General features: G+C 43.9%; 1 protein-coding gene across 1 annotated transcript; it reads left to right on the plus strand.

Moving 5' to 3' along the window:
• LOC139548588 (alpha-2-macroglobulin-like) lies at positions 1 to 27,334 on the plus strand. The gene is made up of 36 exons (XM_071358370.1): positions 1 to 135; positions 877 to 1,060; positions 2,334 to 2,490; positions 2,673 to 2,725; positions 3,220 to 3,240; positions 3,425 to 3,593; positions 3,725 to 3,809; positions 4,071 to 4,185; positions 4,326 to 4,437; positions 4,520 to 4,629; positions 4,834 to 5,001; positions 5,164 to 5,400; positions 5,585 to 5,648; positions 5,953 to 6,098; positions 7,199 to 7,348; positions 7,859 to 8,095; positions 8,413 to 8,509; positions 8,597 to 8,732; positions 8,972 to 9,197; positions 9,356 to 9,482; positions 10,943 to 11,064; positions 11,502 to 11,553; positions 11,715 to 11,798; positions 12,084 to 12,260; positions 12,734 to 12,815; positions 14,304 to 14,460; positions 15,050 to 15,124; positions 21,912 to 22,077; positions 22,179 to 22,375; positions 22,682 to 22,897; positions 23,104 to 23,222; positions 24,379 to 24,469; positions 24,711 to 24,779; positions 24,998 to 25,103; positions 25,706 to 25,747; positions 26,664 to 27,334. The coding sequence occupies exons 1-36, from the start codon at positions 59 to 61 to the stop codon at positions 26,684 to 26,686; spliced, it is 4,449 nt and encodes a 1,482-aa protein (XP_071214471.1). The 5' UTR covers positions 1 to 58; the 3' UTR covers positions 26,687 to 27,334.
• The last annotated feature ends 213 nt before the right edge of the window (positions 27,335 to 27,547 follow it).

Genomic DNA, 27,547 nt, shown 5'->3' on the forward strand with positions numbered 1-27,547 from the left:
ATCTGGACGAGGGAAGGGAGCATTTCGAAGTGACCGGCTGTGTACCGAAGCTATTGCCATGGCTCTCCACTTACTTTCCCTTGTATTGATCACCTCAGTGATTGTACAAACTGTGACATCGAGCACCTTCAAAACGTAAGTACGCTACAAAACATTTGATGTAGCTGGTAGTAGATTAAACACACAATCAGCAATTTGTATTTACATGCCTTTCTGCATGCAACATAATTAAATCTACTCCTTATTCTGCACACTTTGCACTTGCAGGTGTAGAATAGTCCACCTGAGCAATATAATTATTTTAGTTATAAACCTAATATTACATAATGTAATCTTTTATATGTACTGATATAACTGAATATCTGCTTACAATTGCCTCTGTGTGAATAATAATATAACAAATATAGTGGTAAGGCCACAGGACCTCTCTCTTTCTCTCTGAGCATGTGAGGCTTTTCACATGTTGTGAGACATGCTGGCAATTAGAACTATAGATTTTTGGGTTGAAAATTAAAATAGAGTTAGCCCTTAAATGTGCACCTGAGAGATGTTGACAGACACTGCCCCCCTATTGGTGTGCTTTCCTCCAATGTCTCTCTGTTTAATCATACCCCAGACATGGTTGACAGATCATTAAGACTCTAACTCATTGGTATTCCCTCTAACACTCTCCAAAACAAAATCAATTGTGTCCTCCATTTCTCATTGGTTGGCCTCTCTGAGTGGGGCACATAGCTAGAGACGATTAAGATAACTTTGTCCCCAACTTTAAAACATCAGTAGGAACAAAAAGAGGAACAAAGGAGCAGTTTGAGTACACTGCCACTTAGGTATTATTACCACAGCTGCATTCATGCTGACTCTTTCCCCTTTAAGGATTTACCTGGTGACGGTCAGCTCGAAAGTGGTAGGAGGGACCACAGAGAAACTTTGTGCTCAGGTCCACCAAGCCACAGAGCCTCTGTCATTGAAGGTGACGATGGAGATGGAGGGTGGCAGCAGCACCATTCTACTGGAGGAAGCCGTAACACAGGATTTCTATCGCTGCACCTCCTTCCAGGTCAGCTGCAACTGTGCTGTGTTCAGCAGGCTACAACATTGTGGAAGGCTTTGATAGAAATATATTATGTAGAGCCAACATGCCTCTCTGACATGTAGATTGAGGAATCATGCCAGCTCTATCTATGACATTTCTAACTGCAATGTTCCACAACAATGTGATCTACTGAATGTGGCCCTATTCTATCTTCTCACATGCAAAAGCATCCCGACTACAGTCAACAAGCCAATTTGTTAAATGTTGACGTCATTTGTTTACTTAACTAACACTGACCGGAGCCATCAGCTTTAATAGTAGCTGACACTTTGAATTGGGTCTCTTTCCCGTCAGTGTTGGGTGTTACACAACCTGTGCCTCGCTTCATATTGATTTTAGTTTAACATACACTGTTGTACATACACTGAGTATACCAAACATTAAGAAGACCTTCCTAATATTGAGTTTTGCCCTTAGAACAGCCTTTATTTGTCGGGCCATGGACTCTACAAGTTTTCGAAAGCGTTCTACATAGATGCTGGCCCAAGTTGGCTTGACGTCCTTTGGTTGGTGGACCATTCTTGATACACACGGGAAACTGTTGAGTGTGAAAAACCCAGCAGTGTTGCAGTTCTTTACACAAACTGGTGCACCTGGCACCTACCATACCCAGTTCAAAGGCACTTAAATATTTTGTCTTGCCAATTCTCCCTCTGAATGGCGCACATACACAATCCATGTCTCAAGGCTTAAAAATGATTATTTAACCTGTCTCCTCCCATTCATCTACACTGATTGAAGTGGATTTAACAAGTGACATCAATAAGGGATCATAGCTTTCACCTGGATTCACCTGGTCAGTCTGTCATAGAAAGAGAAGGTGTCCTTAATGTTTTGTATACTCTGTGTATATCAGATAACAGTTGATAGAAACTCCTGACTCTTCTGTACTGGTCATTCTTTATCTAAACAAAACATTATTCTTAGACTCAAGCTAGCTATGCGCATTCATTCAACAACACACATTCATTTCAGTCTTTTATTCTGAATAGTTTGGTTGTAACTCAGTCATGTTGTGTGGAACTCAACTTGGTTTCCAGGCTGTATGCAAAATGATCCAACCTATGAAATGTAATGGCTGTTATTTTAACCTCAGCATAGTGAAGTATGACTATCCACCATTTTAACAAAAAGCTCTCTTCTCAAACTACTATTAGGAGAGCCAAGCTAAGGTTAGGAGCTAGAGAATATTAGAATTTCTAAAAACATCCATTGTCCTGTTCTTCGTGCTGTACAGGTACCCACAGTGAAGGCTGACAGTGTGGCCACTGTCCATGTCAGCATCAAGGGGAGGAAGGATGAGATGAGTCAAAAGACCAAGATCTTTATCAAGCCCAAAAGATTCCTCACCATTTTCCAGACAGACAAACCAGTCTACAAACCTGGACAGACAGGTAGTTAGATACATTTCATTATTGATCAAATAATGTACTAAACTGACCCTTTTCGTCTGTTAATAATGTTGAATGATAATTATACATACTTATATTGAGGAAAGGTCATTACTGAAATGGATGATGAATATACTGTATATAGACAGATGCTATATAGATAAATGTTCCCACCACTTTTCCAGTCAAGTTCCGAATCGTCTCGCTGGATGCTAGTTTCTTGTCATTCAATCAGATGGTAAGTTACTCTCAGTGTTATTCAATAAAAATAAAGTTAGTCTTTCAAAGCATTTTTAAGTTGGGTTGTACAGGACAGCCGGTGTTAGTCAGCATTGGAACATTCTAGGGAGGTGCTGTGTCATTTGGGAGAGGTTTACTGTAGTTGAGTAAGGAAGGGACGTGATGGAGCAATGATTTCATTCTCTTGCAGTCCCATTTTTTTTATGGGGCAGTGTGGGTGAGTGTATGTGGGTGGATCAGCAAACATGTGGTCAGAGTTCATTTAGCTCGGCTGTTTGACCAGAGCACCTGAATCAACAGGAGCTCAAGGCCTGCTCTGTACTGTAGCTCTGTAGATGCCTGTACTGTGGAAGCTGTTTTGGAAAGTTATGTATTTAATGTTTTAAACCCATTTCTGACTCCAAACTATTCTGGGAATTAATGCAAATATAGTTTCAAAATGTTTTTTTAGGGGCCCAATGTAAATGCTGAATGTTTGTTTCTCTTTTCTAGTATGAAACAGTGGAACTTCAGGTGAGACTCATTCATATCTATTGCACCTAAAAAACAAATCTGCATATATAACATAAGCAATAATAATGTCAGGATCTCCCTTCAAAAATATTACCTGCCAATATGTACTGAGGCATGAATTGATACAATGCCTGCCTCTGTAACAAAAATATCTTCCTTCAACCTATTATGAATCTGTATACAGGACCCCAACTCCAACCGCATTGCTCAGTGGTTGAACCAGTCAACAGTGAGTGGAATTCTGGACCTGTCCCACACCATGTCTGCAGAGGCAACGCAAGGAAGTTACGTCATCACTGCATGGAATGAGAAGGGAGAACAAACCTCCCAAAACTTTGACATCAAAGAATATGGTGATGTCTTGTGTCTGATTCTATTGTTTTTACATTGTGATTACATGGTGATTTAAATTGTGGTCTGTGATTTGTTTTTGGTGTAGTTCAACAGACAATGAAGAAGTAATATCAACATGTCTTTTTTACAGTGTTGCCCAAATATGAGGTGAAAGTCCATCTTCCCCAAACAATAACTATTCTGGACAAACAAGCAACACTGAGAGTTTGTGGAAAGTAAGTGACTAAGATGATCGATCGAGCATGACAGACAATAAGATGATAATGACCAGCAAGATAATGATAATGACAAACAAGCTTTTCAACAAGGACATTTTATGGGCAGAATATTAGGACTTAATGTGTGTGTTGCATAGACTATACTTTATAGATACTGTCCCATGTTTGATACTTGCTCATGTTCACAGCTGTTTCTATTTTTACAACACATGTGTTTACCATTATGAATTGTCATTCTTATGGTGACTTTGTTTCTAGATACACTTATGGAAAACCAGTGGTGGGGTCTGTCACGACGAAAGTTTGCAGAAATGCCAATCGACATCACTGGTTATATGATTCTAGTAATATCTGTGAGTTGTATCTTATGAAAGTAAGTATTTTTTATTCTTGTTACGCTAAATCCTTTGATGACAAATGGAACTCACTGTGGTGAAATGTGTGAGGTTTATGGAAGCATGCTTTCGTAGAGGAGCTAAGCTGACCTACAAAAACTGTACTCATTCTCCCTAGACCGACAAAACTGGTTGTGCAACCCAAATTATTGACGTGACCCGGTTCGGTCTAAATGAATCAAAGTTTGATGACTTTGAAGTGGAGACTGAGATGGAGGAATATGGAACGGGTAGGAGAGAACTTCATCTTTAACGTAGAGGTGTTTACATGCTCAACTGTTAACCTCTGACCCTTGCCTGTGTTCTCTCCAGGGGTCATCCTTAAAGGTAGTGGTAAGGCAAGCTTCACCAATGTCATCATAACTGTTAGTTTTGAGGACGTGCCCCAAGCATATAAACCAGGGATTGCATACGAGGGGAAGGTGAGGACAAAATATATTAACAAATGCCTTTTTAATAACACTGCAGGGAAACGGATTGCTCAGGAAAATCTTTGTGAAAGAAGTTGTGATAAATGTTAACGTATCATTTGTAGCATCTAAATCATGATTTTGATGTGTTGTGTGCAATGGGAGTTTACATGTAGTATATTGGACATCTGCAGTCATCCTGTCCCGTGTTTTCAGATCAAAGTGACCGGTCCAGACTCTACTCCCATTCCCAATGAGCCTGTGTATCTCTTCCTACAAAACAGTGGCACATCTGAGAACTGGACTCTCACCACAGACAGCAAGGGCATTGCTTCTTTCTCTCTAGACACTTCTCTATGGAGTTCTGAGTCTGTGTCTCTGTCGGTCAGTTGTCACTCACTCATGTTTTCCTCTAAATATTTAATGATATATTATTTAAATATGAAAATGTTTGTTCAGAATGAGATCATTAATTTCTCATGGTGTATTCTCTAAGGTTACTACAGTTGTTTATTTTTCATAGATTTTCTGTATTTCTTCAACCAGGCTCGTTATCAAAAGTTTAAGGAGGATTATCAGTACATGCGCGGTGTGTGTAGACCAGAATATACATCCGCTAACCATTTCGCAAGGAAGTTTTATTCCAAGAGCAAGAGCTTTGTGAAGATAATGCAGGGCGAAGGGAAGTTCTCCTGTGAGAAGGACGGTATTGTTCTTGCTCGCTACATCATCCAGGGGGAGGAGCTGATAAAGGGACAGAAGACCCTGGACTTTTTCTATCTGGTAAGGTTAAAGGGATGTTTCACTCAAAATACAACCTGTTTTTCCACTTACTTTGACTGTGGTTTCGGAATATATATATTACTTACTTTGGTATTTGATTGTCATGTCTGGAAAGATTTTAAGAATGGATCAGGCAAACCGTGCAATACTTTACATGCAGCTGAAAAGTTATCTTATGTCCCAGGTTATATCTAGAGGCAGCATTCAGCAGCACGGCCGTCTTCCTGTGGCCGTTATTGAAGGAAAAGGTAAATTAATTTTTCTTGGATTCTTCCGAATGCTTCCTGACATTTTTTCTTTAGGACTTCACAGAACCTCACTTGATTAGAGAATATACCTTGTTGAAAGGCCTAATGGCATTAAACTGTCATGGGATGAAAATCTGTCTCAACAGGATTCAATCAGCCAGATTACATCTTCAATACAAGTTCTTACTGCACAGTGCAAAATATATTTACATTTCATAGACTAATCACAGATCACAAGGTCCGTATTGGATGACTGGTGGTTTATGGTGACTTAATTTCAATCACATTGTCTGTCTCATTTCAGTAAACCAAGGGGAGCTGACGCTCTCGCTGCAGCGAATGCCTGAGCTGACCCCTTTAGCCCAGGTAGTGGTGTATACCATGCTGCCTGATGGGGAGGCAGTAGCAGACAGTCGAGACTTCCCCATTCACCTCTGCCTGAAAAACAAGGTAGGCACTAGGCACCTTTCGCCAGCTACATGAGATGTCAAAATGTCACATCAGAGAGCCTGAGCCATATGGATATATCGGGGCAACGTGCACTACAATCGATTTCCAAAATGACTTTGCATCAGACTATGATATGAAATGCTTCAACTGCACCTCTTGGATCATCACAAAATCGTTGGGTCTGTTTCTGTTCCTCTACACAGTACTCTAGCACTATTATTATATGTGGGCTCTGTTCCAATATGCACATCACTTTGCTACTGTACTTGAAATGAACCAATGTGTTGGACATATATGTTAGTATACAGTACCTTCAGAAAGTATTCAAACCCCTTTACTTTTTTCACATTTTGTGTTTTTTCACATTTTGTGTGGTCCTCATCCTGTTTGCAACAAGGCACTTAAGTAATACTGCAGAAATTATGGCAAAGAAATTAATTTTATGTCCTGAATATCAAAGCGTTTTGTTTGGGGCAAATCCAACAAAACACATCTCTTAGTACCACTCGTCATACTGCATTTTCAAGCATGGTGGTGGCTGCATTGTGTTATGGGTATGCTTGTCATCGGCGAGGTCAATTCTATGCTGGAGTTGCTTACCAAGACGACATTGAATGTTCTTGAGTTACAGTTTTGACTTAAATCGACTTCAAAATCTATGGCAAGACTTGAAAATGGCTCTCTGAGCTCTGTCAAGTTGATTGTTGATCATTGATAAATATTTTTTTAAAGAATAATGGGAAAATATTGTACAAGCCAGGTGTGCAAAGCTCTTAGACTTAACCCCAAAAGACTCACAGCTGTAATCGCCACCAAAGGCGCTAATACAAAGTATTGACTCGGGATGAATACTTGAGTAAATTAGATATTTCTGTATTTCATTATAAATATATTTACGAACATTTCTAAAACATGTTTCACTTTGTTATTGTTGTGTGTGTGTAGATGGGTGAGGGAGAAAAACATATTAAAACAATTTTTGAATTCAGGCTGTAACACAACAAACTGTGGTGTAAGTCAAGGGGTATGAATACTTTCTGGATGCACAGAAGATATATTTAAACATTTGCTGGGATGTGTTCTCCTTTTCTCCTCTCCAGGTGTCCCTGAAGTTCTCGTCCCTCCAGGAGTTGCCAGGGGAGAAGACCTCTCTGAGCCTCCAGGCCCACCCAGGGTCTCTTTGTTCTCTCAGGGCCATCGACCAGAGTGTGCTGCTGCTGCAGCCTGAACAGGAGCTCAGCTTAAAGTCTGTACGTTCTCCATGGGGGCGTCCCAAATGGCACCCTATTCCCTATGTAGTGAAATACTTTTGGGCCTCAAAGGGGTTTGGTCTAAAGTAGTGCACTATATAAGGAGTAGGGTGCAATTTGGGACAGTACACAGCCCATCCACTTACTAACCATTGACTCACCACACTAAGCTGAAGCTTAACCACGATCACACAAATCCTCCTCTGGCATTGATTTTGTGCACCCATATATTTCAAGATAGGATCTGGCTTACTTTCAGCTTCTTCTAACCATGTTTTAGCAACTGTCTGATACTTAAAGTTTAAACTTTTCGGACTATTCCATTGGTTCTCTTGTACCACTCAAGCTAAATCAAGTATTTGCTATATGTATTTAACCCAGGTGTTATCCTATGCACTGACCTCATACTGACCCTGTAACCTCTGATCACTTCCTGACCACGCTCTGACCATGTCAAGATGCTGCGGATGATCTAGTCAGTATTACAAGAGGTATATTCTCTCTCTGCAGGTCTTCAGTCAGCTGCCTGTTAAGAAGTTGTCTGGATATTCACACAGAGTAGAAGACTTTGACCCCTACCCATGCCTACCATTTCCTCCAATCATTGAAGAGGAGATGGAGGTGCCCTTTCCTCCTGCACCTAAACTGGCCGAGGATTTGGAAGCAACACCCGTACCTGATAGGAAAAAACGCTCATTCTGGTTTGGCCCCAACAACGACAAAAACGACGTTTACAACATCTTTAAAGTAAGAGTCTCAAATAAGTTTGCTGTTATTGTTTTTGTCTGTGTGGGATATGGAAAGTGTGTGTGTACTTAATATTTAAGTAAGAGGTTCAGGCTAAAATGCGGTCTTTTTGAAGTAGACACTGAATAAATTAAAATGGAATGCAATCTGTGAAGTGATGTTTCAGAAATAAGTAGAAAGACATGTACACAGTATCTACAAAAATGTTTGGGTTTTAAAACTATCACCCACATAATTTAGCTAAACTGAAATACCGGTATGATATGGCCTTTATTTCTGGACACTGTTTTAGAATTTTTTGTACTTTTTAATTTTAGGAAGTTGGAATCAAGATCCTGACCAACTCCGACGTGAAAAAACCTTTTGACTGTAACCCACGCTTTTCTATGGAATATGACGATATGGTAGAAAACGGTATGATACGCTAATGTGTGAACCTTTCTAGTCTTAACCTAATAAAGGATTGGTTTCTATTTACATCTATCCTATTTAAATACGTAGATGAAATTCATGGTTCATTAAGGGGAGTTGCCTTCCTGACGCAAGAGACCTCAGGAGCTGGAGCCTCTGACGGGCCTAAGGAGACCGTCCGCACATACTTCCCTGAGACCTGGATCTGGGACCTGGTGCCTGTGGGGTAAGCACTGTAACAGACACCATATTTGTAGTCCAATTTAGTTCAACGCACATTCCTTTTGATGGGGTGCTGAGCTGACAATGCCTTGTAATAGGGCAATACAGGTATGTTTTTGTCCAAGGGGTTGTTTTTAAGGGGGGGGGGGGGGGGGGTTATTTAACCTTTTTTGAATTGACCATAAACCATGCGTTCAAATGGTGATATACATTTTGTTTTTATTGCACCCTTTTTACCACCAGAGATACAGGAAAGGTGAATGTTGAGAAGACTGTCCCTGACACCATCACTAAGTGGGCTGCAGGGGCGTTCTGTACTTCCTCAGTGGGTTTTGGCCTGGCTCCCAACACTGGCCTCACTGCCTTCCAACCCTTCTTTGTGAGCCTGACGCTGCCCTACTCTGTCATCCGGGGGGAGGTGTTCACACTCAAGGCCACAGTGTTCAACTACCTCTCCAAGTGTATCATGGTAAACCCTCCCAGTATTGTCTATTTCTTTTACCTCTCCAGTCCCACTTCATTTGGATAGTCCCTGTAGACAACCTGACACTCTGACATTAAGGACGAGAGAAGAGGACACATGGAATCTAGGAAAGACTTGAGATTGACCCCATGTGTTTCTCCTAGGTGAAGGTGATTCTAGCTGAGTCGGACCAGTTCACAGCCAGGCCATGTGAAGGCTGCCAGTACACCCTGTGTCTGTGTGCTGAAGAGAGCAGGACCTTCAAGTGGATCCTCACCCCAACTGCTCTGGGTGAGCCATACATTACTCTCTGTCAATCTATCACAAGGCTCCAAATGTTCTCCCTGCACCTTGGTCCTTCCCACTAACTCTTCTGTAAGGTGTAATAAATATGGTGGTAACTCCACTAAACTGCGTATACCTATCCAGACCCTTAATTAATGCAAATGTTGACGGGTTAGGGCCAAAGAGGGGGTAGGATGGGAATTTTGCCATCTGTGGTACCACTGTAGTGCCTAAGGACAGCGTTATTCACTTCGCACAGCTCTCGTCAGACTGAAACGTAAGAATATTCAGTTATGTATCTATTAGACATGGCTCAAATACATTCCTTGTATATATCCTAGCCCTGTAAAGAAATGTTGACAATCGCTTGTACTAACGTCAAGAGGGATATCTGATGTGCTCAGAAAGATCTCCCTCAGGGGTATCGAATAAATGGAGGAAGGGAAGGAAGGAATGAGGGTGGGTGGGTGGGAAGGAAGGAATGAGGGTGGGTGGGAAGGAAGGAATGAGGGTGGGTGGGAAGGAAGGAATGAGGGTGGGTGGGAAGGAAGGAACGAGGGTGGGTGGGAAGGAAGGAACGAGGGTGGGTGGGAAGGAAGGAACGAGGGTGGGTGGGAAGGAAGGAACGAGGGTGGGTGGGAAGGAAGGAACGAGGGTGGGTGGGAAGGAAGGAACGAGGGTGGGTGGGAAGGAAGGAATGAGGGTGGGTGGGAAGGAAGGAACGAGGGTGGGAACACATGGCAGGAGCACAACATGGTAGCAGCACAAAATAGGGTACAAACATTGTTGGGCACAGGCAACAGCAGAAAGGGCAAGAAGGTAGAAACAACAATGCATCACGCAAAGCAGCCACAACGGTCAGTAAGAGTGTCCATGATTGAGATTGAAATAAAACTGTCCAGTTTGAGTGTTTGTTGCAGCTTGTTCAAGTCGCTAGCTGCAGAAAACTGAAAAGACGAGTGACCCAGGGATGTGTGTGCTTTGGGGACCTTTAACAGATTGTGACTGGCAGAATGGGTGTTGGATGAGGGCTGCAGAAGTTATCTCAGATAGGGGGGAGTGAAGCCTAAGAGGGTTTTATAAATAAGCAACAACCAGTGGTCTTGCGACGGGTATACAGAGATGACCAGTTTACAGAAGAGTATAGAGTGCAGTGATGTGTCCTATAAGGAGCATTGGTGGCAAGTCTGATGGCCGAATGGTAAAGAACATCTAGCCGCTCGAGAGCACCCTTACCTGCCGATCTATAAATTACGTCTCCATAATCTAGCATGGGTAGGATGGTCATCTGAATTAGGATTAGTTTGGCAGCTGGGGTGAAAGAGGAGCGATAGAACGATAGAAGAAACCAAGTCTAGATTTAACTTTAGGATGAGAGGGTGAAAGGGAGGAAGCAGATGGAGGGGCAGGCTGATGGGTGACTGGTCCAGACTTGCATGTTAATGTCTCCCTGGCCTGAACTATAGGGGAGGTGAGTGTGAAAGTGAGCGCCGAGGCATTGAAGACTGAGGAGCTCTGCGGAAACGAAGTGGCCACGGTGCCAGAGAAAGGACGCATTGACACCATTGTGCAAACACTGCTGGTAGAGGTGAGTGTTTGTCCTGTATAGCAAGTCCACTGTTCTTTCTCCCACATTGATAACATGTTTTCAGTAGCACTAGGGTGAGGGTAAATACATTAGACTTTATATCCCCTGCATGGTTTGGTGTTTTAAGCTCAAATACAGTTATACACCGGCCCATGCATAATAAATAAATAGGAAATATTTTTACAAGTTTGAAGAAAAATGTAATCTGTCAATTACTTCATGCATATATTTTGGATTGAGTCGTATAGCTGGACTGACACAACAGACGGCCTGGGACGTAGACTTATCTGAACAGTGTACTTTTCAGGTCAAAAACATTTAATTAACCTTTAAGTGATTACCATATAAATTCTAGGATCGAATGAACTAGAGTTGTCATCATTAGACTTTTATTTTGGTGCTGTTTTTCCTGAAAAAAGTAAGTTTCCTTCTATTAGGCCGAGGGAACCCAGGAGACGGTTAGCCACAACGCCCTGCTCTGCACTGCAGGTGATCTCCTGACCTCTATCAGTCATTTTACTTTCTCATAATTACCCTGATGATAAAGTTGACGTTCATTTTTTTCGGTTTAGATGACAAATACTTTTTAATTGGTTATACCAGTTTTCAAGTCACTCAGTCTGTCTCATTTATCTGTCTCGCGTCACCAGAAGGCCCAGTGGAGAAGGACATCTCTCTGAAGCTGCCTGAGGTGTTTGTGGAGGGCTCTGCCAAGGCCTCCCTCTCAGTACTAGGTGAGAAAACTCTGTCTGAGTTTTATAAAATGTTCAGGTTATGTTTTCCTTTTGGTGCAGATGAAGTGTAGGCAAGGATTTTTCATCCCTCTATTCATGACGAGGGAAGTGGATATTCAACTATTCAACCTGCAGATCTATGATTGCCTTAAGGTCATGGGTGAGGATAGGGATAAGCATTGATTAATGTTAGGGTAAGGAACAGGGATATGCAGGTCAAATAACTGCCATTAACTAGAGACCAATGTTTGATTGCTTGCCTCAATGGTTGGTCTCTTTCACCAGGCGACCTGATGGGCCGGGCCATGAAGAACCTGGACAGCCTGTTGAAGATGCCCTATGGCTGTGGAGAGCAGAACATGGTGCTGTTTGCTCCCAACATCTACATCCTCAACTACCTGCAGAGCACCAGGCAGCTCACCAAGGAGATCCAGACCAGGGCCACAGGCTTCTTAGAGAGTGGTGAGGAAGCTGGGTCTGGTTCAGTAAGGCACAACATAACAAAACTGGTTTAAAATATGTTACAACGAAAAACAAGCATTTATTATCAGACATGTTCAGTTACAGCCTACACTCCCTCTTTTACTCAATAGCATTTAAAAAAAAAAATCTCCCTACTGGACACAACCCTGGTAAATAGGCTGCTATCTATTCTGAAGGCAAATGCTTAATTTAATACATAGAATGGGATCTGACAAGATAATTTGCAATAAGCCTTGTGCTTTTTAAATAATGAGCTGTGATTGAACAGGACTCTGCAAAGATGATCACAGTCTCTGACAATTTGTGGTCTGATCATTTCTTTGTGCATCTCCCCTCTGACTAGCAACAACATGTTGTCTATATTTGGCACAAAACCAGTTAACTGCACCTTCCACGTACAGTACCTGTCCCTAGAAGGAGTCTGTTTGTTCATTTGGCCATTTGTGTTGCAGGCTACCAGAGAGAGCTCAACTACAAGCATGATGATGGCTCCTACAGTGCCTTTGGGCAGAGTGATGAGTCTGGAAACACCTGGTCAGTTTATTGGAAGTCCACACAGTCATAATACCGTCTCTTAGATATTTCCACAATTTAGATGTGTTGTTTTTTAAGTCACTCTAGAAAATGACATTTGATTTAAGGGTGTTAACAGTATGTAATAAAGGTAGAATGTGATCGTCGCAAATCCATATTAGGATGTGCTGAAGCCGATTTGTTATTGTGGCAAAGTTAGGGTTGGCTTTCAGCACATACAGTATGGCTACTAGCCACTGTTATCTAGATTCTATGATCCATAGTTTAGGTAAGACTCACCACATCTAAACTCAGCAAAAAAAGAAACGTCCTCTCACTGTCAACTGTGTTTATTTTCAGCAAACTTAACATGCGTAAATATTTGTATGAACATAACAAGATTCAACAACTGAGACCTAAACTGAACAAGTTCCACAGACATGTGACTAACAGAAATGGAATAATGTGTCCCTGAACAAAGGGGGGGGGGGTCAAAATTAAGTCAGTATCTGATGTGGCCACCAGCTGCGATAAGTACTGCAGTGCATCTCCTCCTCATGGACTGCACCTGATTTGCCAGTTCTTGCTGTGAGATGTTACCCCACTCTTCCACCAAGGCACCTGCAAGTTCCCGGACATTTCTGGGGGGGAATGGCCCTAGCCCTCACCCTCCGATCCAACAGGTCCCAGACGTGCTTAATGGGATTGAGATCCGGGCTCTTCGCTGGCCATGGCAGAACACTGACATTCCTGTCTTGCAGGAAATCACGCACAGAACGAGCAGTATGGCTGGTGGCAATGTCATGTTGGAGGGTCATGTCAGGATGAGCCTGCAGGAAGGACCTGCCTTGCAATATGCCTACAAGCCCTTAGTCCAGCCTTTCTCAGCCTATTGCGGACAGTCTGAGCACTGATGGAGGGATTGTGCGTTCCTGGTGTAATTCGGGCAGTTATTTTTGCCATCCTGTACCTGTCCCGCAGGTGTGATGTTTGGATGCACCGATCCTGTGTGGGTGTTGTTACACGTGGTCTGCCACTGCGAGGACGATCAGCTGTCCGTCCTGTCTCGCTGTAACGCTGTCTTAGGTGTCTCACAGTACTGACATTGCAATTTATTGCCCTGGCCACATCTGCAGTCCTCCTTGCAGCATGCCTAAGGCATGTTCACGCAGATGAGCAGGGAGCCTGGGCATCTTTCTTTGGTGTTTTTCAGAGTCATTAGAAAGGCCTCTTTAGTGTCCTAAGTTTTCATAACTGTGGCCTTAATTGCATACCGTCTGTAAGCTGTTAGTCTTAACGACCGTTCCACAGGTGCATGTTTATTAATTGTTTACGGTAATTGAACAAGCATGGGAAACGGTGTTTAAACCCTTTACAATGAAGATCTGTGAAGTTATTTGGATTTTTATGAATCATCTTTGAAAGACAGGGTCCTGAAAAAGGGACGTTTCTTTTTTTGCTGAGTTTAGTCTTAGTAACTCCAGTAACATCTTCCCTGTGTCCTCTCAGGCTCACCTCCTTTGTGCTGAAGTCCTTTGGCGGGGCCAAGCCCTACATCTTTGTGGACCCCGCCCACATTGCCCAGGCCAAGGCCTGGTTGGCCAGTCACCAGCAGAAGGATGGCTGCATCACATCAGTGGGGAAACTCTTCCATAACGGCATGAAGGTAAAGGCGAATCAGAGCTTAGCTGGAAATAAGAGGAGGAAGAGTATCTTACTGCTGCCGCCTAATGTGAAAAGGTGACGTTAAGGGCAGAGATTCAGCAGGAGGTTCTGGTGCAAAAGTGTCCCATTCTATTTAGTGCAATGTTACTTGATAACAATACATAGTCGTAACATCAAATATGTGTACTTTATATAATTCATCCTGCACTGACACCTGGGATAATGTACTGTTCAGGAGGACCTTGGGACCCCACGTGTGCCCCAAAAAAGCACGTGCTGAGCACAACAAGAATCCCAAGCATGTTTTAGCCTGTCCTGAAAACACACCACCTCCCCAAAGTTACCAGAGTCTGACTAGTCCTGACATCTTTTGTGTATCTACACAACAGTACACTTGAATCTGAAGGGCTGAACAGGTTTTCCCACCCTGTTCTTTATCTTGGTGCACCATACCATGCAAATGTTGTTTTAAACACTGCAATGATTTTTGCCTGATATCGGTTGATATCAGTGTGACTTTGAAACTCTGTAGCACCTGAGAGTACTGTATGATGTTGAATGAAGTTTACTGTCATCCTTTGGTGTTATAGGGAGGGGTCGGGGATCAAGTGTCGCTCACTGCCTACATTACCACTGCACTGCTGGAGCTGGATGGCAACACTACTGTGAGTTATCACCGTTTGACCTTTCTCTCTTTCCTTATCCATATCTTTTTACATCATATTGATAAACAAGAAGGCCACATTTGGTGCTTTTATCACTTTTATCAAATGTACAGCCCTAGGGGATGTTTCTGCTTAGCCGTTCCACTATTTCATAGATCGAAATACATCTCTATATATCCATCAGTGCATTCGGAAAGTATTAGACCCCTTGACTTTATCCATATTTTGTTAGGTTACAGGAGGGCTGCCCAACCCTCTTCCTGGAGATCTACTGTCCTGTGGGTTTTCAGTCCAACCCTAATTTAACACACCTGATTCTACTAATTAGCTGCTCAACAAGACCTTAACTAGCTGATTCAGATATGCTAAACTAGGGTTGGACTGAACCTACAGGACAGTAGATCTCCAGGAAGAGGGTTGGACAGCCCTGCGTTACAGCTTTATTCTTAAATGGATTAAATTGAATGTTTTTGTCATCAATCTACACACAATACCCCAAAATGACAAAGCTGAAGCTGGTTTCTAGAAATGTTTGCTAATTTATTAAAAATAGAAACAGAAATAACGTATTTACATAAGTATTCAGACCCTTTGCTATGAGACTCGAAATTAAGTTCAGGTCATCCTGTTTCCATTGATCATCCTTGAGATGTTCCTACAACTGGAGTGCACCTGTGGTAATTTCAATTGATTGGACATGATTTGGAAAGGCACACCTGTCTATATAAGGTCCCACAGTTGACAGTGCATGTCAGAGAAAAAACGAAGCCATGAGGTCGAAGGAATTGTCCGTAGAGCTCCGAGACAGGATTGTGTCGAGGCACGAATCTGGGGAAGAGTACCAAAACATTTCTGCAGCATTGAAGGTCCTCAAGAACACAGTGGCCTCCATCATTGTTACATGGAAGAAGTTTAGAACTACCAAGACTCTTCCTAGAGCTGACCGCCCAAAACTCAAGCAATCAGGGGAGAAGGGCCTTGGTCAAGGAGGACAAAGAACCTGATGGTCACTCTGACAGAGCTCAAGATTTCCTCTGTGGAGATTAGAGAACCTTCCAGAAGGACAACCATCTCTGCAGCACTCCACCAATCAGGCCATTATGGTAGAGTGGCCAGATAGAAGCCACTCTTCAGTAAAGGCACATAACAGCCCGCTTTGAGTTTGCCAAAAGACACCTAATAGACTCAGACCATGAGTAACAAGATTCTCTGGTCTGATGAAACCAAGATTGAATTCTTTGGCTTGAATGCCAAGCGTCACGTCTGGAGAGAACCAGGCATTGTGTGAGGGTGTGTGTGTGTGGTGTGTGGACATGTTTAACTCTTCTTGTGGGGACAACTGGGGACATATTGTTGGTCCCCACAAGGTCAAATGCTATTTTTAGGGTTAGGTGCTAAAGTTAGGAGCTAGGGTTAGGTTGTTGGGTTAAGGGTAAGGTTAGGGAAAATAGGATTTTGAATGTGACTGAATTGTGTGTCCCCACAAGGTTAGCTATACAATACTGTGTTTATATACATACATTACCAGTCAAGTTTGAACACACCTACTCATTCCATGTTTTTTCTTTATTTTTACTATTGTGGAATAATAGTGAAGACATCAAAACTATGAAATAACACATATGGAATCATGAGTCTTTAATACCAACATGTTTCAAGCAGACCACCATAGTCCCTGTGACCAAGTACACGAAGGCAACCTGCCTAAATGACTACAGACCTGTAGCATTCACGTCTGTAGACATGAAGTGCTTTGAAAGGCTGGTATTGGCTCACATCAAAACCATTATCCCAAAAACCCTAGACCCACTCCAATTTGCATACCGCCCAAACAGATCCACAGATGATGCAATCTCTATTGCACGCCACACTGCCCTTTCACACCTGGACAAAAGGAACACCTATGTGAGAATGCTATTCATTGACTACAGCTCAGCGTTCAACACCATAGTACCCTCAAAGCTCATCACTAAGCTAAGGATCCTGGGACTAAACACCTCCCTCTGCAACTGGATCCTGGACTTCCTGACGGGCTGCACCCAGGTGGTGAGGGTAGGTAGCAACACATCTGCCACGCTAATCCTCAACACAGGAGCCCCTCAGGCTCAGTCTCTTCCTGTACTCCCCGTTCACCCACGACTGCGTAGCCAGGCACGACTCCAACACCATCATTAAGTTTGCAGACAACACAGTGGTAGGCCTGATCACCGACAACGACGAGACAGCCTGTAGGGAGGCAGTCAGAGACCTGGCCTGGTGGTGCCGGAATAATAACCTATCCCTCAACGTAACCAAGACTAAGGAGATTATTGTGGACTACAGGAAAAGGAGGACCGAGCACACCCCCATTCTCATTGACCGGACTGTAGTGGAGCAGGTTGAGAGCTTCAATTTCCTTGGTGTCCACATCACCAACAAACTAGAATGGTCCAAACACACCAAGACAGTCGTGAAGAGTGCACGACAAAGCCTATTCCCCCTCAGGAAACTGAAAAGATTTGGCATGGGTCCTCAGATCCTCACAAGGTTCTACAGCTGCAACATCGAGAGCATCCTGACTGGTTGCACTGCCTGGTACGGCAACTGCTCGGCCTCCGACCGCAAGGCATTACAGAGGGTAGTGCGTACGGCCCAGTACATCACTGTTGCTAAGCTGCCTACCATCCAGGACCTCTACACCAGGCGGTGTCAGAGGAAGGCCATAAAAATTGTCAAAGACCCCAGCCACCCCAGTGTTGGCTGTTCTCCTTCTACTACCGCATGGCAAGCGGTACCGGAGCGCCAAGTCCAGGACAAAATGGCTTCTCAACAGCTTTTACCCCCAAGCCAGAAGACTCCTTATCTAATGGCTACCTGGACTATTTGCATTGTGTGCCCCCCACCCCCCCCCCCAACCCCTCTTTTACGCTGCTGCTACTCTCTGTTTATCATATATCCATAGTCACTTTGAATATACATTCATGTACATAATACCTCAATTAGCCCGACTAACCGGTGCCTGAATATAGCCTCGCTACTGTAAATAGCCTCGCTACTGTACATAGCCTCGCTACTGTTATTTTTCACTGTCTTACTTTTTTATTTCTTTACTTATGTCACGCCCTGACCATAGATTGCTTTGTATGTTTCTATGTTTTGTTTGGTCAGGGTGTGATGTGGGTGGGCATTCTATGTTGTATGTCTAGGTTGTCTATTTCTGTGTTTGGCCGAGTATGGTTCCCAATCAGAGGCAGGTGTCAGTCGTTGTCTCTGATTGGGAGCCATATTTAGGTAGCCTGTTTTCCTTTGGGTTTTGTGGGTGGTTGTATCCTGTGTTAGTGTTTTCACCATACGGGACTGTTTCGGGTTTTTTGTACTTTTGTTATTTCGTTCAGTGTTCTGTTTGATTTATTAAATATATCATTATGGACACTTACCACGCTGCGCATTGGTCCTCCGATCCTTCCTACTACTCCTCGTCAGACGAAGAGGACGAAACCCGTTACAGAACCACCCACCAAAAAAGGACCAAGTAGCGTGGTATCGGGCAGCAGCGAGTTCTGGACTCTTGGACATGGGAGGAGATTCTAGACGGAGAAGGACCCTGGACACAGGCTGGGGAATATTGCCGCCCCAAGGCAAAGCTGGAGGCAGTGAAAGCTGAGCGGCGGTGGTATGAGGAGGCAGCAAGGCAGCGCGGCTGGAAGCCCGAGAGGCAGCCCCAAAAATGTATTGGGTGGGGGCACACGGGGAGTGGGGCTAAGTCAGGTAGGAGACCAGAGCCAACTTCCCGTGCTCTCCGTGGAGAGAGGTGGTCCGGGCAGGCACCGGGTTATGCGGAGATGCGTACGTGTGCTTAGCCCGGTACGTTACATCGCAGCTCCTCGAATTGGCCGGGCTAGAGTGGGCATCGAGCCAGGTGCGATGAAGCCTGCTCAGCGTATCTGGTCTCCAGTGCGTCTCCTCAGTCCATGTTATATGGCACCAGCCCTATGCACTGTGTCTCCCGTGGGTCTGCACAGCCCAGTGCGTCCTGTGCCTGCGCCCCGCAAGTGCCGGGATAAAATCAACATCCAGCCAGGACGGGTTGTGCAGGTCCTTAGTTCGAGACCTCCAGTGTGCCTCCACGGACCGGTCTATCCTGTGCCTCCTCCAACGACCAGGCCTCCAGTAGATCTCTCCAGCCTGGTGAGTACTGTGCCTGTTCTAAGAACAAAGTCTCCTGTGTGTCCCTCCAGTCCGGACGCTCCAGAGCCTCCCTCCAGTCTGGATCCTCCAGAGCCGCCCTTCTGTCCTGAGCCGCCTGAGCCGCCCGTCTGTCCAGCGCCGCCTGAGCCGCCCGTCTGTCCAGCGCCGCCTGAGCCGCCCGTCTGTCCTGAGCCGCCTGAGCCGCCCACCTGTCCTGAGCCGCCTGAGCCGCCCGTCTGACCTAAGCCGCCTGAGCTGCCCGTCTGTCCTGAGCCGCCTGAGCCGCCCGTCTGTCCTGAGCCGCCTGAGCCGCCCGTCTGTCCTGAGCCACCTGAGCCGCCCTTCAGTCAGGAGCCGCCTGAGCCGCCCTTCAGTCAGGAGCCTGATCCGCCCTTCAGTCCAGAGGCGCCTGAGCCGCCCTTCAGTCCTGAGGCGCCTGAGCCGCCCTTCAGTCCAGAGGCGCCTGAGCCGCCCTTCAGTCCAGAGGCACCTGAGCCGCCCTTCAGTCCAGAGGCTCCGGAGCCGCCCTTCAGTCCAGAGGCGCCTGAGCCGCCCTTCAGTCAGGAGCCGCCTGAGCTGCCCTTCAGTCCGGAGCTGCCTCTCAGTCCGGAGCTGTCCTTCAGTCCGGAGCTGCCCCTCAGTCCGGAGCTGCCCCTCAGTCCGGAGCTGCCCCTCAGTCCGGAGCTGCCCCTCAGTCCGGAGCTGCCCCTCAGTCCGGAGCTGCCCCTCAGTCCGGAGCTGCCCCTCAGTACGGAGCTGCTCCTCAGTCCAGAGGTGCCCCTCAGTCCAGTGGTGCCCTTTATTAGGGTCCCCAGTCCTAGGTCGGCGGCAAGGGTCGCCGCGCCAAAGACGCCACTTAAGCGGGCTAAGACTATGGTGGAGTGGGGTCCACGTCCCGCGCCAGAGCCGCCACCGCGGACAGTTGCCCACCCAGACCCTCCCCTATAGGTTCAGGTTTTGCGGCCGGAGTACTGTCACGCCCTGACCATAGATTGCTTTGTATGTTTCTATGTTTTGTTTGGTCAGGGTGTGATGTGGGTGGGCATTCTATGTTGTATGTCTAGGTTGTCTATTTCTGTGTTTGGCCTAGTATGGTTCCCAATCAGAGGCAGGTGTCAGTCGTTGTCTCTGATTGGGAGCCATATTTAGGTAGCCTGTTTTCCTTTGTTAGTGTTTTCACCATACGGGACTGTTTCGGGTTGTTTGTACTTTTGTAATTTCGTTCAGTGTTCTGTTTGATTTATTAAATATATCATTATGGACACTTACCACGCTGCGCATTGGTACTCCGATCCTTCCTACTACTCCTCGTCAGACGAAGAGGACGAAACCCGTTACAACTTACCTATTGTTCACCTAATACCTTTCTTTCTTTATTTTTTTACTTAGAAATTGCACTGTTGGTTAGTAAGCATTTCACTGTAAGGTGACACCTGTTGTATTCGGCGCACGTGACAAATAATTTGTTTGATGTAGTATATTTCAGGTTCTTCAAAGTAGCCACCCTTCACCTTGACAGCTTTGCACGATCTTGGCATTCTCTCAACCAAAATTCAAGAACTTTGTAAGTTTCTTCAAGTGCAGTTGCAAAAACCATCAAGCGCTATGATGAAACTGGCTCTCATGAGGACCGCCACAGGAAAGGCAGCATTAAGAAGAAGAGACTTGCTTAGGCCAAGAAACACGAGTAATGGACATTAGACTGGTGGAAATCTGTCCTTTGGTCTGATGAGTCCAAATTTGAGATTCTTGGTTCCAACCGCCGTGTCTTTGTGAGATGCAGAGTAGGTGAACGGATGATCTCCGCATGTGTAGTTCCCACCGTGAAGCATGGAGGAGGCGGTGTGGGTGTCCTTTGCTGGTGACACTGTCAGTGATTTATTTAGAATTCAAGCCACACTTAACCAGCATGGCTACCACAGCATTCTGCAGTGATACGCCATCCCATCTGGTTTGTGCTTAGTGGGACGATCATTTATTTTTCAACAGGACAATGACCCAACGCACCTCCAGGCTGTGTAAGGGCTATTTGACCAAGAAGGAGAGGGATGGAGTGCTGCATCAGATGACCTGGCCTCCAGAATCACCTGACCTCAACCCAATTGAGATGGTTTGGGATGAGTTGGACCGGAGAGTGAAGGAAGAGCAGCCAACAAGTGCTCAGCATGTGTAGGAACTCCTTCAAGACTGTTGGAAAAGCATTCCAAGTGAAGCTGGTTGAGAAAATGCTAATATTGTGCAAAGCTGTCTTCAAGACGAAGGGTGGCTACTTTAAAGAATCTCAAATATAAAATATATGAAGAAAATAGTCAAAATAAAGGAAAGTAGTATTAGTAGTATTATTTGTATTTGTCCAAAATTTGACTGGTACTGTGCATGCATACACCTGTTAATTTATTTGTATTGCTAACATTATTCAGTACTCATACCCATATTAAAGACCAGATAAACGGTCTTTGTTGTATTCAATAGGGAACGCAGTGGAAAACCCATAGACATTTTGCAACTGAAAATTTGCATTTCTTATTGGTCCAGGTATTCCCTCACAGTTTCAATCAGTGTTCCTCTGTCTGGTGCCTAATGAACACAACACTGTTGTATTTATATGTGGGTGTGTCAGGACCCCATGGTGGAGAAGAGTCTGGTGTGTCTGAAGGCAGCAGTGTCTGACAAGCTGGAGAACACCTACACCACAGCCCTGCTGTCCTACACATTCACCCTGGCACAAAACCAGGACATGAGGGCCAAGCTCATCACCCACCTGGACAAGATTGCTGATACCTCAGGTATGTGTCTTGTCTCTTTGTGAAAATGTCTTTGTCTTTACCTGTCTGTCTGACTACCGTGAAACAGTCACTGTTTCTACTGACAACGAAAATTACCACAGGTGGCAATCGTCACTGGCAGAGAGCAGAGGCTTCTGGGCGGAAGACGGACTCTCTGGAGGTGGAAATGACATCCTACGTGCTGCTGGCGCTGCTCTCAGGCCCCTCCATGCCAGGCTTTGGGCTGGACTACTCCACCGCCATCGTCCGCTGGCTGGCCCAGCAGCAGAACCCCTACGGAGGTTTTGCTTCCACACAGGTACTTTATTGGTCTGGTAGACATTCATTCACTCTAGCACCTCATCTGCCTGTCGATCCTACTGTTAGTACATGGTTCAACATTGATCACACCAAATACTTATTTTTATATGAAATGTAGCATATTGGACATTTTATTAAAGCCTTACTTCATAACACATTGTATGGATTTCCTTGAATTGTTGTGATTAATTTTACATTCTTATTGTATTGCTTTGTTATATTGATTCTCTCCATCCATACCCAAGCTGTAGTCATCCAGATTTGTATTTGCAACATTATCTCCCTCTTCTTCCCCTGTCACCAGGACACAGTGGTAGCGCTGCAGGCCCTGGCCAAGTACGGTGCTGCTACCTTCAGTCCAGAGGGCGCCAGTGCAGTCAGTGTGAGCTCTGCCGGAGGCCTGAATATGGAGTTCACTGTGAATCAGAACAACAGGCTGCTCTATCAGGAGGAGCAGCTGAAGGAGGTCCCTGGGGACTACAACATCAAGGCACAGGGCAAGAGCTGCGTGTTTGTGCAGGTCAGGCTCCAGTCATTTGCCCTTTGCTGCCTCTCTACATGCAGTACTGAGTGTCTGGTTTGTGTTCAGTAGGGCACACTGTTGCACAAAAACGAACGTTTCAACCCTAGAGTGTCAGCATTAACGGTAATGCCTGTGTACTGTACATTGAAATGTGGATGTTGATTTCATGCATCTCAATGTCATTGTCTCGGTTTTCTTTTCAGATCGCCATGCACTACAATATTCCCCCTCCTCCTGATTTCTCTGCTTTTAACATCTCAACAGAGACACTGGGGAAATGCGACGGCACCAAGAAATCTCTGATTGTGTCTGTGGATGTAAGGTACAGTGGTATTCCTTTTCACCTTGAAATAGCATCTGACTGATACTGGTAGGACAAGTGAAAAAAGTGACTGAACCACCAGTGTGTAGATGTCAATATCTTTAAAGATGCAATATGTAACTTTTTGGGCAACCCAACCAAATTCACATAGAAATGTGAGTTATAGATCTGTCATTCTCATTGACAGCATGTCTAAGAAGCGGTAGATCTGTTTTTATGTGCACTATTTTTATGCTTCCCATTCTTACATTTAGTTTTTGCATCTTTTACTTTCAGTTTTGTACACCAGCTTCAAACAGCAGAAAATACAATATTTGTTGTTATTGAAAATATATTTCAAAGAGGTTGAGATGGTACATTGATTCTCTACACCATAGAGCCCCACAGTGGAGGTGTCATAATACCCAGAAAACCTAGCAGTCATGCAGGGAAATGGTTCAGGTCGTTTTTTTGACTATTCATTTTAGAAACACTTAAAATAAGGGCTGTCTGTTGTGTAGGCTTACCTGGCGTGACGTTTTGATAGCCTTGTAAATCTCTCTCGGACAAAGTGACTTATCAATATTTTTAGCTCAATTTATCTCAGATGCGAAAACGCTAATTAGCATCAAAGTAGACATCATGCAAAAGTACAAATCCCTGCAAGCTCCTGCACGTCATCTCTATCTGCTACTTTTCTAACTGGTATTGTGTCAATTAAAAATGTGTACAAGACAGTTCACAGAATTGTTCATTGAAAGAAATGTAGCCTATTTATTCATTACTACATTTAACATTAGATAGTTAACCCAGATATTCTTACCTTTTGCCTTGATTCGGTAGTCTCGTCCAGATCATCATGGCATTTGTAGTTCTTTATGATAGCAATATTAGCAGCTAAAAAGCGTTTCATTTTTGGGGGAAAAATACAGGTGAATACATATTGATAAAAGTCATTTAGATTTACACGGTTATCAAAACGTCATTTCCCTGTTTGACCTCTAGGTTTTATGGGTATTATGACTCATACTGTGCTACTCCTTGTTTTGTCACATAAACATAAATTAGGCAAACTAGTAGAACTGTAGCAACCAGGAAATGGAGCGATTTATACATATTTGCAACTTTTTAGGGTAATACAGTTTCTTACCTTCATCTGACCCGGTTTGACTGACAGGTACAACGGTCGGCGAGAGGAGACCAACATGGTGATCATCAATGTCAAGCTTCTCTCCGGCTTCGTCCTGGACAAGTCCTCCCTCAGGCCTGTGAGTCAATAAGAGAGCATTAGTTGAGGGGAACGCATATACAGTTTAATCAGGGCCAGGAGTTTTACCAGGTTGGGGAACACTCCTGGCCCTAAGTATAATCCCCTCCAGGATTAGTTGATATATAATAATGATAATGGCGTCTGTTCTAATTGTAAGTATTGTCAATGCCAGTGGTTGTCCTTTGGACATATCAGTTCCACTGTCTATGACAATGTTAACCTGTGTTCTGTTCTTCCAGTTGAAAAATGACCCCACTGTCAAGCGAGTTGACCTGGAGGAAGGACATGTCATAATCTACCTAGATGGGGTAGGAACATGAATAATGAATGTTGCGTCTAAACAGGTTGCCGTCTTTATCGGTTACAGAAAACCTAGTTGGATGTGGTCTCATTTGCATCCACACACTGGATTTAACTTGAACAGTAACATCAAAGTAAGACCGTAGTGGATGTTTTATACAGGAACACTATATGAATCAATAACATTGAACTGCAGTGTCAAATGTATTATTTCCTTTTCTTCCAGCTGAAGCAGAAGGAAACTAAGACGTACAGCCTGGCCATAGAGGAGGATGTGCCTGTGAGGAATCTGAAACCAGCTGTGGTGAAAGTGTATGACTACTACCAGACAAGTAAGAATTCCATCTAACACCGACAGTAAAAACGTCTTCTCATGCACCGAAAACATTGTTCCCCATAGGCTATATTAGTCCCAGAAATATTAGTCCTTTGAAAAAAGAGCACCATGAATTGAAAATAACATTTACATTTACATTTAAGTCATTTAGCAGACGCTCTTATCCAGAGCGACTTACAAATTGGAAAGTTCATACATATTCATCCTGGTCCCCCCGTGGGGAATGAACCCACAACCCTGGCGTTGCAAGCGCCATGCTCTACCAACTGAGCCACACGGGACCACAGGGGGGAACGCATATACAACATATACAGTAGTTGTTTGGATGTTGCTTTTTGTCTATTAATGGAGACTACACGTTTCTATTAACCAGTTTCCAAACCACCCATTTCTCTCTGAAATATTTGATATTTGGTGGCACTGGCAAACCTGTCTGGGTTACATACATAACTCTTGTTCCCTAAAGAAGGAAACAAGACATCACCAGTGGGCCCATTGGTTCACCCCTGAAGTGGGAGTTTAATGATGTTGACTGACTGAAAGGGAAGTAAAGTTAGCAGAAGAAACTGACCTCTGCATTATCTGTTCTGTTCTCAGGTGATGAAGCTGTGAGTGAATACAGCTCCCCATGTGCAGAGAGTAAGTACATAACAACCTTTCTACAACCAAACCTACATGTCTCATACAGATTCGCACCTTGCAGGCAAAACATTTTAGTGGCCCCCCTCTTGACGACAGAGAAGTATTTTAGTTGTAAAGCTAATTTCCTGCAATTCTACACATTTGTCATGAGGAGTAAAGAAAATGTTGCAGTTTTAAAGTAAGCTTTCTACAATTCTACACATTTTGCCAAGAGGCAGGGAGAAGTTTAGCAATTTTATAACAAATTACATGCAATGCTACTCATTTTGACTTGTGGCAGAGAGAGAAAAAAGGTGTAGTTTTACAGCTAAATTCCTGTAATTCTAAACATTTTGCCAAGACTTATGGCATCTTAATGATATGAGAGTCACTTAAAAAATCAATGAGGGGCTCTCTGGAGGTCAGAGAGGTCAATCTAAAAATCGTTAGCTAACATGGCTGATTTGGGTGACTGTCAGTGTCTGCACAACCACATTTTGAAATTGCACCTTGTGTATTCTACAATTCTAAAACGTAACAGAAAGTTGAGATCCCGACTGAGTGCCCCCCCCCCCCCCCTCTCTAAAACGATGTATACCGAAAATTAGGAACCCCCCTTTGCCCTCAGAACAGCCTCAATTCGTCAGGAAACCACTGTACAAGGTGTTGAAAGCATTCCACAAGGATGCTGGCCCATGTTGATTCCAAAGCTTCCCACAGTTGTCAAGTTGGCTGGATGTTCTTTGGGTGGGCCCCCTTCTGAAAGGGTTCTTTGACTGTCGCCATAGGAGAACCCTTATTTGGTCAAGGGGGCCCTAAGCAACCGCTTATGCCTGGAGCCGGCCCTGTGAAGATGTGTATAAGTTCACTGTTTTATAGAGTAAGATCCTAGGACAAGCAGGGAATGTTCTATTGATATTTGACATTTTCACAGGTGATGAAATCAATGAAGTGTGACAGACAGAGAGCCAATCACAAGCTGACTGGACCCGGGCTCAACCAAGTGCTTTCATACGTAGGAATGTTTTTTTAGGCAGAGCTCATGAATCTTCTCAATTTATTTAGTTTGATGCTTATAGTTCATGGTAACACATTGACCACATTGACTAACTCATAAACCGTTTTTAATATTGTAAGTGAACACATTTTTTCTTACGTCAATTTGAATAGGTGGGCAGAGATGGGCTGTAGGATTTTACCTTTTAACTCTGTTTATTTTGTTTTGTTACTTTGATTTGTGCCAACACGTCACAACCTGCTGTTGTAACCCTAAAACTGCTATTACTAAAGTGATTATGTGAGATCGTTATTTCAAAAGTAGCATTTCAGTGTTTCTACTGCGATGATGAGAATGCACTGCATCTACTGAAAATGAAATGCATGTTGCTATGATTTCAAACCACAGACTCACAGTAACATTTCTGTTTTAATAGATCTTAGGAAATCTATATAATCATACAGGTGCCATATGAAAAAGTTTACCTTAGAATAATTTTTTTTAACACTGATAATGATCAACAGTGATATGATATACCTCTGGCCAATGCTGAATATTTGGTTGCACCCATTTCGGTGTGGGGAAATATAAACAGAAAAATATATTAAGGTCTTTTCTCACGAGTCTGTTTTCCTCTACTTGACACTGACATGGTTTACAGTACTACTGTATGTCAGGCAGGTTAACCATAAAGAGAACTACATTTCACAAGGCTTCTCAATAAACCTGAACACTCAGGTTTACATGTTCAAAATCACAGCATAGTCTTCTTTAAAAAGATATTCAGATGGTGATTTATAAATGTTGTTGTGATCGTGTAG

The sequence above is a fragment of the Salvelinus alpinus genome, chromosome 21, assembly GCF_045679555.1.
Source record: "Salvelinus alpinus chromosome 21, SLU_Salpinus.1, whole genome shotgun sequence".
In the NCBI taxonomy this organism is placed as follows: Eukaryota; Metazoa; Chordata; class Actinopteri; order Salmoniformes; family Salmonidae; genus Salvelinus; species Salvelinus alpinus.